This window comes from Myxocyprinus asiaticus, chromosome 47, assembly GCF_019703515.2.
Source record: "Myxocyprinus asiaticus isolate MX2 ecotype Aquarium Trade chromosome 47, UBuf_Myxa_2, whole genome shotgun sequence".
NCBI classification, from domain to species: Eukaryota; Metazoa; Chordata; class Actinopteri; order Cypriniformes; family Catostomidae; genus Myxocyprinus; species Myxocyprinus asiaticus.
In genome coordinates this window covers 7,237,148-7,252,373 of record NC_059390.1, presented here as the reverse complement: position 1 = coordinate 7,252,373, position 15,226 = coordinate 7,237,148, and the positions used below count along the sequence as shown (strand labels likewise).

The following is a 15,226-nucleotide window of genomic DNA, read 5'->3' as shown; positions in this document are numbered from 1 at the left end:
CAGAGATAATGGAGAGCATGTATGAGCAAAAGAAAAACTAGCTGCCAGCAGACACTATAATGTCTGCCGCTTAATGCTCTGACCACCTCTATAATCCATTGCAACACTAGTTCTGAGAAAAAGGATTTCATCCATAACGCTTTGACAAAAACTGGCTTGCCACAGTTCTGGCATGTGTGGAGCTTTTGTGGAGTTGGTACTGGGTAGACGAGATAAAAATAAGCACTGCAGACCGGATTACAGTCCCATATCGAGCATTTCAGCAATGTTGTAGAGTGAACAATAATTTAAGCTTGCAGTGATAGAAATAGTGTACTCGTCGGAAACTAAATGTGCACAGACAAAATACTTCAGCTGGCTCAATATACTGTAGTACCATTGTTTAGCTAAAAACTTCACTTGCTCCATAGCGCCCTCTTTCGTCTCTGCCAATCAATGCATGTGTTAGTCCAGTGCTACAGGAGCTTAATAATAACAAAATTTAACTTTGAGTGCACATAACACAAAACACATTGCATAAAGAATCACATATGCACACAATAACTAAACTGATTAACATCCAGTGTCCCTGCTTAAAGGGATAGATCACCCAAAAATGAAGACAAACTCACAAACTCACACTCTTTCTCTTTCTTCTGAAGGTGTCCCTGAACAACAGCATGCTGGAGATGTACGGCAGTGACCAAGGTATGACTGCCTCTCATGGTGGACTGACACCCCCCTCATGCCCCACAAAGTTCTCAGTTAAAAGGGAAGTCACAGGTATGGAGCACAGCAGGCACAGCTGCCTGTCCCAGCAGGACCTGTGCTGTTAGCAAAGTCAAAAGAAACTTATTTAAGAGCAGTTTAGTTATTAGAAACTATAAGAAAGTATTTAGATCCAAAATCTGTGGATTTCTTTTTAAAATCAGCTCATTTCAAAGAAAATAACTATAGTATATATACTACATACAATGTATTTTATAGGTATGCGGTAGGCAATAAAAATCCTGATCAAAGGATTTTTTTGATACAGTGGTTATTGATACAGTGGTGGTCAAAACTCTGAGGCTGCACTGAAAATCTAGGATTCAAAATCTAATTTAAACCTGGAAATATACAGAAATGTTTAACATTTTAAAACTAACAAACTTTATGATGTAAAATTAATGTCCAAAATTTCAGATACAAACCAATGAACAATATTTTTATGATTTTTATTTTATTCAAGCCTGTTATTATGACGTTTAAGACCTAAACCTAACCATAAAGTCTAATCCCTTTCCAAAACCCTAAACTCTCCAGACCCCAGATATATATATATATATATATATATATATATATACACCGATCAGCCACAACGTTAAAACCACCTGCCTAATATTGTGTAGGTCCCCCTTGTGCTGCCAAAACAGTGCCAACCTGCATCTCAGAATAGCATTCTGAGATGCTATTCTTCTCACCACAATTATACAGAGCGGTTATCTGAGTTACTGTAGACTTTGTCAGTTTGAACCAGTCTGGCCATTCTCTGTTGACCTCTCTCATCAACAAGGCTGTAACACGGTTCAAATGGGCAAGGAGGAGGCGGGTACCGGCTGAACAGTCAAAGTAATATTTTATGAAACAAAAAGACACAAAACACAAACACACACTCGGCAGCTGCGTGTGGCTCTCTCTCTCCTGAACTGCCACATCCGGCTCGGCCTTATCCAAGGTGGGGGGGGGGGCGTGAGTCTGCATGGCCAGCCCCTCAATCGGGCTAATCAGCCGAGGAGAGGGATAAGGCCGAGCCGAATGTGGCAGTTCGGGAGATCAGCAGTTACAGAAATACTCAAACCAGACCATCTGGCACCAACAATCATGCCATGGTCGAAATCACTGAGATCACATTTTTCCCCCATTCTGATGGTTGATGTGAACATTAGCTGAAGCTCCTGACACATATCTGATTTTATACACTGCACTGCTGCCACACGATTGGCTAATTAGATATTCACATGGATGATTGTTGGTGCCAGACGGGCTGGTTTGAGTATTTCTGTAACCGCTGATATCCTGGGATTTTCACACACAACAGTCTCTAGAATTTACTCAGAATCAGAATCAGAATGAGCGTTAATGCCAAGTGTTCTCATGTACACAAGGAATTTTTTATGGTGACAGGAGAAACAAGAGCACACAGACAATTACAGTGAGACACAGAATATAAAACAAGGTAAGAGTATAAATAGACATACAAATAATAGGACACATAACAGAATGGCATATGTACATGTGCAAGTAGGAAAATATATGTATACTATGATGTCATATAATGTATGCAGGGGTATGTACAGTTATTGAATTAAATATGTGAATTTACATATGTACATGAGATATGTATTTACATTATTGCACTATGGGGGAGTCCTGAGGCAGTTTAATTGTTCATGAGGAAAATGGCCTGAGGGTAAAAACTGTTCTTGTGCCTGGATGTCCTGGCGCTCAGTGATCTATAGCACCGGCCAGAGGGCAACAGTTCAAAGAGGGAGTGGGCAGGGTGTGTGGGGTCCAGAGTAATTCTACCTGCACGTTTCCTCACTCTGGAGGTGTACAGGTTTTGCAGGGTGGGCAGGGGGGCACCAATAATCCTCTCAGCAGTCCTGACTGTCTGTTGTAGTTTCCTTTTGTCTGATTTGGTGGCTGAACCAAACCAGACAGTTATAGATGTACACAGGACAGACTCAATGATGGCTGAGTAGAACTGTGTCAGCAGCTCCTGTGGCAGGTTGAACTTCCTCAGCTGGCGAAGGAAGTACAACCTCTGCTGAGCCTTCTTCACAATGGAGTCTAAGTGGGTGTCCCACTTCAGGTCCTGAGAGATGGTAGAGCCCAGGAACTTGAATGACTCCACTGCTGCCACAGTGCTGTTCAGGATGGTGATGGGGGAGTGCGGGGGGATTTCTCCTGAAGTCCACTATCATCTCCACTGTTTTTAGAGTGTTCAGCTCAAGGTTGTTGTGACCACAACAGACAGCCAGCCAGCTGATCAACCTCCCGTCTGTATGCAGACTTGTCACTGTCACGGATGAGGCCGATGACCGTGGTGTCATCTGCAAACTTCAGGAGCTTGACAGTGGGGTATTTTGCAGTGCAGTCATTTGTGTACAGGGAGAAGAGCAGTGGAGAGAGAATGCAACCCTGAGGAGCACCAGTGCTAATAGTCAGGGTCCTGGATATGAGTTTCCCCAGTCTCACTAGCTGCTGCCTATCTGTCAGAAAGCTGGTGATCCATCGACAGATTGGGGTGGGCATGGAGAGCTGGGTCAGTTTGGTTGAGAGAAGATCAGGCATGATGGTATTGAAGGCTGAACTGAAGTCCACAAATAGGATCCTTGCATAAGTCCCAGGTCTTGCAGGATATAATGCAGTCTCATTTTGACAGCATCACCAACAGACCTGTTTGCTCATTAAGCAAACTGAAGGGGGTCCAGCAGGGGTCCAGTGATGTCCTTCAGATAGGTCAAAACCAGTCTCTCAAACGACTTCATGAACACAGATGTGAAAGCGACAGGTCTGTAGTCATTAAGTCCTGTGATTTGGTTTTTTTTGGGGACTGGAATGATGGTGGTGCATTTGAAGCAGCGGGGAACTTCACACTGCTCCAGTGATCTATTGAAGATCTGTGTGAAGATGGGGGCCAGTTGGTTAGTGCAGACTTTCAGATAGGCAGGTGAAACACTGTCTGGGCCTGAAGCTTTCCTAGTCTTTTGTTTCCGAAAGACCCAACACACATCCCCCTCACAGATCATAAGTGCAGATTGAGTAGCAGGAGGGGGGAGGAGGGGGGTTCCAGGAGGTGTTGGTGTGTGTGTGAAGTGAAGATCAGAGCGGGCGATGAGTGTGAGACTGGGCTTTTTAAACCTGAAATAAAACACATTCAGTTCATCAGCCATTAGTTGTCTCTGTACAGAGCGAGGGGGAGGTGTCTTGGACTTGGTGATGCTTTTCAGACCTTTCCACACAGATGCAGGTTCGTTGACTGAAAACTGTTTTTTCAGCTTTTCAGAGTAGCTTCTTTTAGCCACTCTGATTTTCTTAGTAAGTGTGTTCCTGGCCTGGTTGTACAATATTTTATCCCCACTTCTGTAAGCATCCTCTTCAGCATGACAAAGCTGTCTGAGTTTTCCTGTAAACCATGGTTTATCATTATTGAATGATAAAAATGTCCTAGTAGAGATGCACATATCCTCACAGAAACTGATATATGATATCACAGCATCTGTGAACTCGTCCAGGTCTGTGGCTGCAGCCTCAAAAACACTCCACTCAGTGCAGTCAAAGCAGGACTGTAATTCCAGCTCTGCTTCATTGGTCCATCTCTTTACAGTCCTTACTACAGGCTTAGCTGATTTTAGTTTCTGCTTGTAGGTCGGGAGAAGATGAACCAGACAGTGATCAGAGAGTCCTAAAGCTGCATGTGGGACAGAGCGATATGCATCCTTTACAGTGGTGTAGCAGTGGTCCAGTATATTTCTGTCTGTGGTGGGGCATGTGATGTGTTGTTTGTATTTTGGCAGTTCACGGGTGAGGTTAGCTTTAATATAAATCTCCCAGAATAATAATAAGTGAGTAAGGTTTTCTTGCTCCCTGTCTGTGATGTGATCAGCCAGCTTTTGCAGCATTGTGTTCATGCATGCTTGTGGCGTGATGTACACACTCACCAGAATAAACGAGGAAAATTCCCGCGGTGAGTAGAAAGGCTTACAGTTGAGGAAGAGCGCTTCTAAATTAGGACAGTGCATCTTCTTCAATGCTTTTACATATGCACACCAACTTTCGTTGATGTAAAAGCATGTTCCACTACCTCTCGTTTTCTCCGATGATTCCGCAACGCGATCCGTTCTGAACAGCTGGAAGCCCGGCAGATGAAACGTGCTGTCTGGGATGGCTTCATTCAGTCAGTTTTCTGTGAAACACAGAGCAGCGGAGTTAGAAAAGTCCTTATTTGTTTGAGTGAGCAGAAGCAGTTCATCCATTTAGTTAGCGAGGGAGTGGACATTCGCCAGATGAATACTCGGCAGCGGAGTCCTAAAGCCGCATTGCTGAAGCTTCACAAGCATGCCGGCTTGCTTCCCTCATGTGCGTATTTTGGATCGATTGTAGAGCACTGCTGCACCTCCAAATAAGATGTCTAATAAAACGTCTGAATAATCAAACACCGGTGAAAAATGATCAGGTATGCTCTGCTGAATATTCAGCAGTTCATCCCTGGTGAAACTGATCGGGAAAGAGTGACAAAAAATATGACAAACAAACAAAAGTAACAAAAATGCTAGAGAGCTCCACAACGAAGCAGCCATCTGCAGAGCCATCTTGGCAGAATGGTAACAAAAACATCTAGTGAGGGACAGTTCTGCGGATGGAAACGGCTTGTTGATGAAAGAGGTCAGCAGAGAATGGCCAGACTGGTTCGAACTGACAAAGTCTATGGTAACTCAGATAACCACTCTGTACAATTGTGGTGAGAAGAACAGCATCCCAGAATGCTATTCTGAGATGCGGGTTGCTGCTGTTTTGGCGGCACAAGGAGGACCTACACAATATTAGGCAGGTGGTTTTAATGTTGTGGCTGATCGGTATATATATATATATATATATATATATATATATATATATATATATATATATATATATATATATATTTTGTAAGTACACTGTTGGCCAAAAGTTTGGAATAATGTACAGATTCAGAATGTACAGTTTCGGAAGGAAATTGGTACTTTAATTCATCAGTACAGACAATACAGCTACAAAGTGGCATTCAACTGATCACAAAGTATAGTCAGGACATTACTGATGTAAAAAACAGCACCATCACTATTTGAAAAAAGTCATTATCATTTTTGATAAAATCTAGACAGGCCCCATTTCCAGCAGCCATCACTCCAACACCTTATCCTTGTTTAATCATGCTAAATTGCTAATTTGGTACTAGAAAATCACTTGCCATTATATCAAACACAGCTGAAAGCTATTTGGTTCATTAAATAAAGCTTAACATTGTCTTTGTGTTTGTTTTTGAGTTGCCACAGTATGCAATAGAATGGCATGTCTTAAGGTCAATATTAGGTCAAAAATGGGCAAAAAGAAACAGCTTTCTCTAGAAACTCACCAGTCAATCATTGTTTTGAGGAATGAAGGCTTGAAATTGCCAAAAAACTGAAGATTTCATGAAAATGTGTATACTACAGTCTTCAAAGACAAAGGACAACTGGCTCTAAAAAAGACATAAAGAGATGTGGAAGGCCAGATGTACAACAAAACAAGAGGATAAGTACATCAGAGTCTCTAGTTTGAGAAATAGACGCCTCACATGTCCTCAGCTGACAGCTTCATTGAATTCTACATTGACAACAGATAATTGGAAAAGAGTGTTATGGATCTTAAACCCATTGAGCATTTGTGGGATCAGCTAGACTGTGAGAAGTGCCTGACAAAACAGCCACATCTATGGCAAGTACTACAGGAAGCATGGGGTGAAATGTCACCTGAGTATCTGGACAAACTGACAGCTAGAATGCCAAGGATCTGCAAAGCTGTTATTGCAGCATGTGGAGAATTTTTTGATGAGAACTCTTTGAAGTAGTTTAAGAAGTTCTGAATTTTTTTTTTTTCAAATTGTAATAGTAATTGTCCACGTTATTAATGTCCTGACTATACATTGTGATCAGTGGAATGCCACTTTGGTGAATAAAAGTACCATTTTCTTTCCATAAGAGCAAAATCTGTACATTATTCTAAACTTTTGGCCACCAGTGTATGTATATAAGTATAAGTATATAAGTATATACACAGTATATATATCACAATACAATCTTTTATTATGAAAAAAAAAAAACAAAAAAAAAAAAACAGGGACATACTGTAAATAGATCTAGCAAAGCAAACCAGACAGACCCGCTCCACATCTGTTATTCCAAATGGCCCGGGATGTGAAAGCCAAACACATCTCTGTATGTTTCATGTTATTATCCAGCTGTCTCATTTTAAGAGTCAGTGTGTTCTATGTTTAGCTCGGCATTGTGTTCCCCTCATTCTTCATTATTAATTCTTCAGTGAGCGGAATATGGTAGTATGTATTCTTAGCATGATAGACATGGCACAATGCGTCCTTTGTTGGTGCCGTTTTTTCTTATGAATGTCATGCATCAAGTAAAGCTAATTGATTCAGGAAATAGAAAGGATGCCTGGAGAACTCTTCACTCCAGCAAGAAAATAAGTGCATTACTGTCTTTCTCATATAAGGGTGCTGGAAAGTGCTCTTGTTTGGTTACGCATGGCTTAAATGACCTTATTGAATCAGCAGAAATGAATTCAGAAATCCAATCACTGCTCTCAATTATATAATTTGGAAGAATGTGAATGTGAATATGAATGCTGAAGTATTTTGCATCCCACTTCCACCCATTCTAGGATGTCAGCAGATTGGTTAAACTTTTAATTGTAGGGTCAGGAAGGATTAAAGGAAAACACACAGCTTTTTCTGCAATAAGACAGAGATCTGGTTATGACGAGTCTGGGGTGAAAGATAACAGCTTTTTTCAGGGACACAAAGAGGACTTGTAGTGATGTGTGTTTGCGTGTGTTGGGTTTAACAGAGGTTAGTTTTGTTTTATGGGTACTTGACCGAGGTCATGATTCTTAGGGACTAGATCATTTGAAATGGCTAGGAAGCTGTTAAAACTAAAGAATCTGGCATTATTAATTATTATAAATAGTTTTCCTTAAAGACCCATTGATTACAAACCAAATATCAGTATGGTGTTTTCCTTACTTCTGGATCTGCTTTACCACACTGATTAGTTTCTTCAATGATAATCTTCTCTGTTTTTTTTTCACTTACAGAACATGATACCAGAGTCTTGGCCAAAGAAAGACAGAAAAAAGAAAATCACAATCTAAGTAAGCTTTTTTTTTTTTTTTTTCATGTATTTTTTTTTTTTTTTTTTGGCTATCTTACATTTGTTGTCTGGGTTCAGGCACTTTGGGGTCTAAGATGCCTATTAAAAATCTAATTTTCCCCAAACAAACATAAGAAAGTAACATTTCTTTAAAATGATTAAGGGTTAAACCTTCAGTAATATTTGTTGAATGGGTCATGGCTAAATCAGATGAAAATATTTGACATATCTGAATGAAAAATCGAAGGGTTGAATTCAAAATTACTGTTATTATTTATACATGTACATCACTGGGGTCTCTAGGACCCCCAAACATAAAAACAGTTTAGTTAATCTCCACAGAACATGAGGGTTAAAAATTGAACATGTTTAATTGAATTATTCATATTTAATATTATACTTTTAATATATCTATTTGGTAATTATAATAGATCATATAATAGATTTAATGATTTATGTATAAATTGTTTATGTTTTTAATGCTTTATATTTTATATTAATATCTGGCAAATGCTGGATAATTTAATTTGTTCTATTAATTTCCAGTTGAAAGACGACGGCGATACAACATCAACTACAGGATCAAAGAGCTTGGAACGCTGATACCAAAATCAAATGACCCGTGAGTTAAAATCTTAGTGAATTCACACAGTAACAGTAAAGTTAAACTCTAAAAGTCAAACTGCACCTGGAAAAGAAAGAAAAAACAATTCCATCAGATAAAGACTCATGAAGGGAGAGCAAGATGACATTAAATCAGAGTGAAAATGACAGTACAGTACTCATTTTTCAAGGGAACACCTACAAAGTGACAGACCACCTCAGAACAGATCACCATTTGAATGATGTAAATGAGATTCAAGGCAAAGTATGGACCATTTGAACCAAAGTTTAAGCACAACTGAACCCCGAGATGAAGTACAGTAAAGAGGGGAAGTCCATTGCTCCAAGCTTAATGGAACTTTTTATTGAATTTAAATGGAAGGCTACTGCTGTCACCTTGCCATTAACACAAGATAAAGGAGATTATTAGCCAACATCTTATTCCAAAGAAAGAGACAATTTCATGACACTTTACTCCATTTTATAAACTGATGGTGTCAGGAATGACTGCACTTTAGCTCAGCTTCCAAAGTCCATTTTTTTTCCTACTTCTTCTGACACCTATTTTTGCTCAGGGATTAATTTTACCATGCAAGGGCCCACAGAATGGACTTTTCTGCAGACATACTTAACTATTCCATTAAAATTCCTATTCAAAGGCAAGGTAATGTCCGAGAATGAATAATTGGCCATGTAAATCACAGTTTCTTAGTCCTGAAAAAAAGGAGACCCTTGTGAGGCTTTTCTCTGTGCATGAAGGTTCTGCTGACGCGAAAGTGGTGTTGAGAAAGGTTATCTTTTACGTTTTTCCGGCAGTGATATGCGCTGGAACAAAGGGACGATCCTCAAGGCCTCAGTGGAATACATTAAGTGGCTACAGAAAGAGCAGCAACATGCCCGTGATATGGAGTGCCGACAGAAGAAACTAGAGCAGGCCAACAGAAGACTTATTCTACGAATCCAGGTAAAGAGACCAAAAGAACAAAAGAGCAAGGAAAGATGGCTCTGTGAGAGAGAGTGACAGACCTGAACTGACCTGAGAGAGGGATGTAGCCCTGTTGAAAAAGGACTAGTTTGGACAATCTTAAAACTGAGAATTTTTTTAACTGGTTTTAGATGGGCAATGCTGGCACAAGCTGTGACTGGCACAAGCTGATTAAACTGGTTATTGTTGCAGATAGATCATCTTGACTAGTGTTGCCATTAGCACTTTGAAACAATAGCTTGTTAGGCTTAAAGCTACTTATAATTTAAAGTAGTTCAATTTGGGTATTTAATTATAATATAATGATCAGATCATTTATAAACTGCAGTCAGAGCAGTGTTTAATTGGCAAAAAAGAGGATCTCAATTTGGTGACAGATCAATTTACACTAAATACCACCAATAATAATAGACAATACAACCATTTATATTAATGAGTCGAAAACTCATATTCTTATATATAAAATTATTTTATAACTTTTTGTAATGAATATTTTAACATATATTCAGTATATCACTACAAACTTAAATGCTGAACAGGGACTCAAATTAATCTATGAATCGTTTTTGTGTGAAACATTCAACTGAAGCCTCTGAACACATTGTTTCAATAAAACTAAAAAATACTTAATTTGAGAGGGAGTGGTAGATTATGCAGGTAGACTATGATGGGTTATCAGCTAAAATTAGCATTAAAATGTCCAAAAAAAAATGGGTTTAACTGTTCCTTTAAGTCGGTTACCAGCTAAACCAGTAGGGAACAGAAAAAAAAGAGAAACGGATAGACTTCCATCTCCTCATTCCCCTTCCCTTTGTCCCTGACAGCTGAGCGGTCTGCTCCTATTGATGTTTGTAACTGCCTTTCCGACTGTGCTTTAAAGCACGGTAAGCTGAGGTAATTAACTAATTAATAAATAGTGAACTACAGCTTCGTCAGGAGCGGAATAGGCCTGGAATTAGATTATTAGGGCTAATAACTTTGAAGAGCCGGCCTTCTCATCTTCTCTCTTCTAAACTAATGCATTACATTCCCACAGTATTGATATATTCATGGACCGGGCACGAGTTGTCTTCAAACATGTGAAGACATTGCAATTAGGCCTCAAAGTAATTACCCTGAAGCTCCCTTTCCAAAAGCTAATGCTAGTAATGTTTCAATTGAGCGTCTGAAGATACCCACATTGAAAGGCAATGCAATAGCTCATTTAGGCTGCCTACACCACAGATAATGTGTGGGAGTACTAGAAAAAGCAAAATATGAAACCATGGCACTTAAGGTCGACACTTGCACAATGTTAGGCAACTAAAAGAAGTGACACTACTAACTTACATTTTTCAGCATGACAGTAACTAAATGTTTTGAAAATAGTATTGCTTTTCCAGTAACAAGCTACTTTTTCCAATAAGTAGCAGTGTAGCATGAACAAATTATATATCTACAACTCTACAACATTTTTAACATTACATTATAGACCTACTGTATTACACATGAAGCAGGTTAAGGAAATAACCAAATACAAGTTTTTGGTAAACTGTCTCTCTCATACAGTATGTAATGTCTAAGAGTCTAATGTAGAATCTAATTCTTTCTAGTGAACTATTTAAAAAACAAGTCACCGATTTAAGCATTATAGGCATACTTTTTATACCTAAATCCGATAGTTATGCATTTTTAAAAAGAATATTGCTTCAATGTAAATGCTTCAATGTAGTTAGCTACTTTATAAGTAGTTTGTAGTGTACAGGAAGCTAACTACTTTTTCAAAAGAGTAACTTCACTGTAATTTAACTACTTTAGTTTATGTGTAGCTTGTAGCTTGGCAAACTATAGTTTCAAAGTAGCTTTACCAACACTGCAATCGCAAGAGTTGCAGGTTAGTAGGTTAGCCGTACACATTCACACACATTTTGATCACAAATGGCCTGCCACTCGCTACTGTTGTGGTGAGCCGAAGGTCTTGGTGAGTTAATGATTATGTGATACACTTTGTTTAGCTTTGGGACATAGAAATGGAGCTGCCCTGCTTTAATGGAATGCCCTCCTGGGTGTAGGGGACCGCAGAATATAGCTCTCTGATGGATGAGTGTTTGAAACTGGATACACCCTGTCATGTGTTTATGGCCCAAACTCCCCTGTGGGGCCGGTAAATGCCTAAAGTAAAAAAGAAGTAGAGGATACAGTATGTAGAGCGAGAGAGACAGTGGTAGACAAAAAAGATGAATAAATTCTGGTCAAATTAGGGAGCTATTTAAGACCATCAATTATTTGCTGTCAGGGTTTGCCTTCAAATGCAAAGTGCCAAAGATGCTATGAAATAATTGTGAAATAACTTTGTGAATAATTGAAATAATTTTGTGTGTGTGTCTTTGACAGGAACTGGAAATCCAGGCTCGTGCTCATGGTTTACCCAATATGGCCACCTCATTGGGAGTTGTGGAACTTTCATCTCACCTCCTAAAACAACAACAGCAGCAGCAGCAACACCAGACCCAAATCCCAGCAGTGCCTCCAATCACCCAGGGGCCACTGCAACCTGCTCAGCCAACTCTCTACACTCAAGAGGAAATGAGTAGCCCGGAATACATCCAGAAGACACCCTTACCAACAGATATGGGTGCTGGGAACACCGGAGAACAGACTGATGGCTCCACAACCTTCTCTGATCCTCTATCCCACTTCACCGACTTCTTCAATTCCTCCTTGAAAGAAGAACACCGACTGGAAGAGATCCTGATGGACGATCCTCTCTCGCCCTTCGGTACCGACCCGCTTCTCTCTGCTGGATCGCCCACAGCATCCAAAGGAAGCAGCCGCAGGAGCAGTTTTAGCTCAGAGGAAGCAGATGAACTTTGACTGTCTGGACGCCAACTTGAGGCCTCAACATGGGCCTTCATATCTGAAACACTGTGTAACTGACCTCCCATTTTCCATTGGACTACAAAGATGACAGGAAACCAGGCCCGTCTTGTGCCAGTGTTGAGTCAGATACATCAAAAAAAAAAAGGGAGACTGACTGATCTACTGACATTGATCTACTGTATAAAGGACTGCCTTTTTGGCAATAACACTGGCTACATATACCAAGCGGATTACCAAATGTATATTTCGGAAACTTAATGTCATTGTTGATATGGACCAATTTTAAAGGAGTTAGAAAGAGATCATTTTGTGCCTTATCCAAAGGTGGCTAACTTTATTACCACTGAAACCCTAAAGCAATGAAAAAAAATAAAATAAAAAAAAAACCTAACATGTCTTTCTATGTTTCATATATAATGTATTTTTCCAAAAGCATACATGATCATGTATTTATGTTTTAATCCTTGTATTCTTAAAAAAAAAAAAAAGAGATTTCTTAATCTAACATGTTACTTTTTTATATGACTTCAGGGGCGTGGGACAACACAATAAACCCCTTTTTGATAAAATGAAAACAATGTCTTTCATTAATTTCTTATACTAATAAGTAGGGGTGTTAAATGCATTGATGCATCTATTAAAGAAATTTCAATGCATCGAATTTGGAATTTAAGAATCGATTATCATTACTATATTAATACCCGTCTCATATTACACAAACCTTCTCGCAACAGACACGGAGCATGCAAGATTGAAGGGAAAGAAATCGCACTTTGATTAAGAAAGTTTGTGCAGCCGAGTTCACTTGCAAACCTACATAAGATAAAATGGATGGAGGGATGCTGCCGAGTTCGGCTTTCTGTGTCATTATCTTTTGCTGTGTGTGCCACAAACAGTACTGCATGAAAATGTGATTGAATTCTTGTGAACGAACAAGCACCGGCGCCTTCGTTTAGCGACCGGGCGCCTCTCTCCCTATCCCAAAATGAATAGGGAACTCATGGTTACCATATCCCATGTTTAAACACCTTTACTTGCTACTTATAGATAGTTTTAATTTTATGACCCTGCTCGATTTAAACATGGATCTTATCTGCCTGCACATGACATTTCATCTTTAATTATTGGTGCAATTAATCTTAACGTTACATGATATGCAAATCTATTTCGCCTAATTCACGATTTACCATCTTTTTGTGTGTTTGCATCAAACCATTATGTTGCATCAGACATTATGTTATCCTATATGTATTATGCATGTACCATATCTATATGTAATATATTATGTCTACATATAACATAATCATATGTATAATGCATATCATGTAATGCATCTTTTTGTTAATATACTGTATGCAGCCACATATAAGCCTTGTATTATATTTGCTTGGTTATCTTTTAAGCTCTAATGCTTTGGAAGACCTTCTTAAACTAATTTCCTAAGGAGGTACATTCATACACAAACCACTGCCTGCTTATTCTCTGATGGGCAGCGATGCAGCTGCCTTAGATTTCGGACGCAGCTACAAATAAGTGAAAATTGTGCAGGCCTACAGAGTTATAATGACACTGATGAGATCTTGTGGCTGAACGTTTGAATGACATGTTGATTGACCACTGATGGGTATGACCCCTACCACAGGCCACTAATGACATGGAAAGAACCCCTAATTACACGTTAGCGGCCATTCCTACAGCCACTAAAACAAAGACCTTTCGCAGAAGAAAATTTACCATAGACTCGCACTAGACTTTAAATCCCAAACGAAGAGAGTTCTATTCCATACACAAACACTAACTATCATAAATAGTTAGCAACAACATGTAAGATGTCTCACACGGCTGCTCTGAGCCTAGTCAAGCTTATTTAAAGTTTTATTTTAGACTCTTTAAGATCCCTAGAATAGGCAGCCTTCTAAAGAAACATTTCATTAGCAGACATTATTTAACCAAAATCAAAAATGAAATAACACATTAATAATACAACAAACATTTGCAAGCTAAAAAAAAAAAAAACATGTCAATGCATTTCAGCAGATACTGTAGCGCATGCTTCATCAAAGCCCAGCTAAATTAATGTTTGAGAATGTTATTAGCTTATATGTTTCTCTGTAATGAAATTGAAAAAGCTTCGACTTTGCATCTCCGCTGCGTACAGAAAATAAAAATTGAGCTGCCACATCATTATCAAATGTAGATACTCCAACTACAAAGTGTTGAGTGATGTTTACGCTTAATTGGCCAGAGCAATTACCAAAAGTAAATATGGATTTTCATTAAATTACAAACATAGAGAGGCCATGTGGAAATGATTTCCATGGGCACAATTCCCTACTTCCTTTTGCTCAGCCACTTCCAAACCACATTTCATGCGCAAACATGACCATTTTATTTCTTTCAAATTGTTTGAGAATTTAACAAAAAAGGAACAAATATTATCTTCAGCAAAATATGCAATCATACTATCGTACAAGTGTTATCATGGTCCCCCTTAATACTACTTTAAAAGGCTTTAAGTAGAGAGATAGATCTCCAATTTGTGTTGTCGGATGAGAAAATGGAACTAGATTTTTACAATTACCACCACTATGTCAGGGTGTTGTGGGTGGTTCTCAAGTCATTGCTACAGTAGTCTTCAGATTGTTTATTAGCATGTCGCTTTGCAGTTGCTATAGTGTTGTTCCTGTCCCAAGTCAAATAGCCCACCCCCAAGTGTAAAATATTATAATCCCTATGGCTCTGTTCCTTCCTTCATTGTAAATCTATGGGATTTTGTAAATCTCATGACAAGTCGTAATAGCGTACGACTTTTACTCAGAGATAAATAAACAAACTAGTGAATGATGTTAGTATG

General features: G+C 39.0%; 1 protein-coding gene across 8 annotated transcripts in view; it reads left to right on the top strand.

The window, feature by feature from the left end:
- The window catches only part of LOC127436659 (transcription factor EC-like), a 59,687-nt gene extending 45,962 nt beyond the window's left edge, over positions 1–13,725 (top strand). For 3 of the 8 annotated variants that reach the window (XM_051690939.1, XM_051690940.1, XM_051690941.1), the window contains 5 exons: positions 642–762; positions 7,870–7,926; positions 8,472–8,547; positions 9,345–9,492; positions 11,887–13,725. In XM_051690939.1, the coding sequence (XP_051546899.1) occupies positions 642–762; positions 7,870–7,926; positions 8,472–8,547; positions 9,345–9,492; positions 11,887–12,366 (882 nt within the window). In that variant the 3' untranslated portion in view covers positions 12,367–13,725. The remainder of the gene's footprint in view (positions 1–641; positions 763–7,869; positions 7,927–8,471; positions 8,548–9,344; positions 9,493–11,886) is intronic. The other 5 variants (XM_051690944.1, XM_051690946.1, XM_051690943.1 and 2 more) reach the window with 3 other exon arrangements.
- Positions 13,726–15,226: the final 1,501 nt, after the last annotated feature.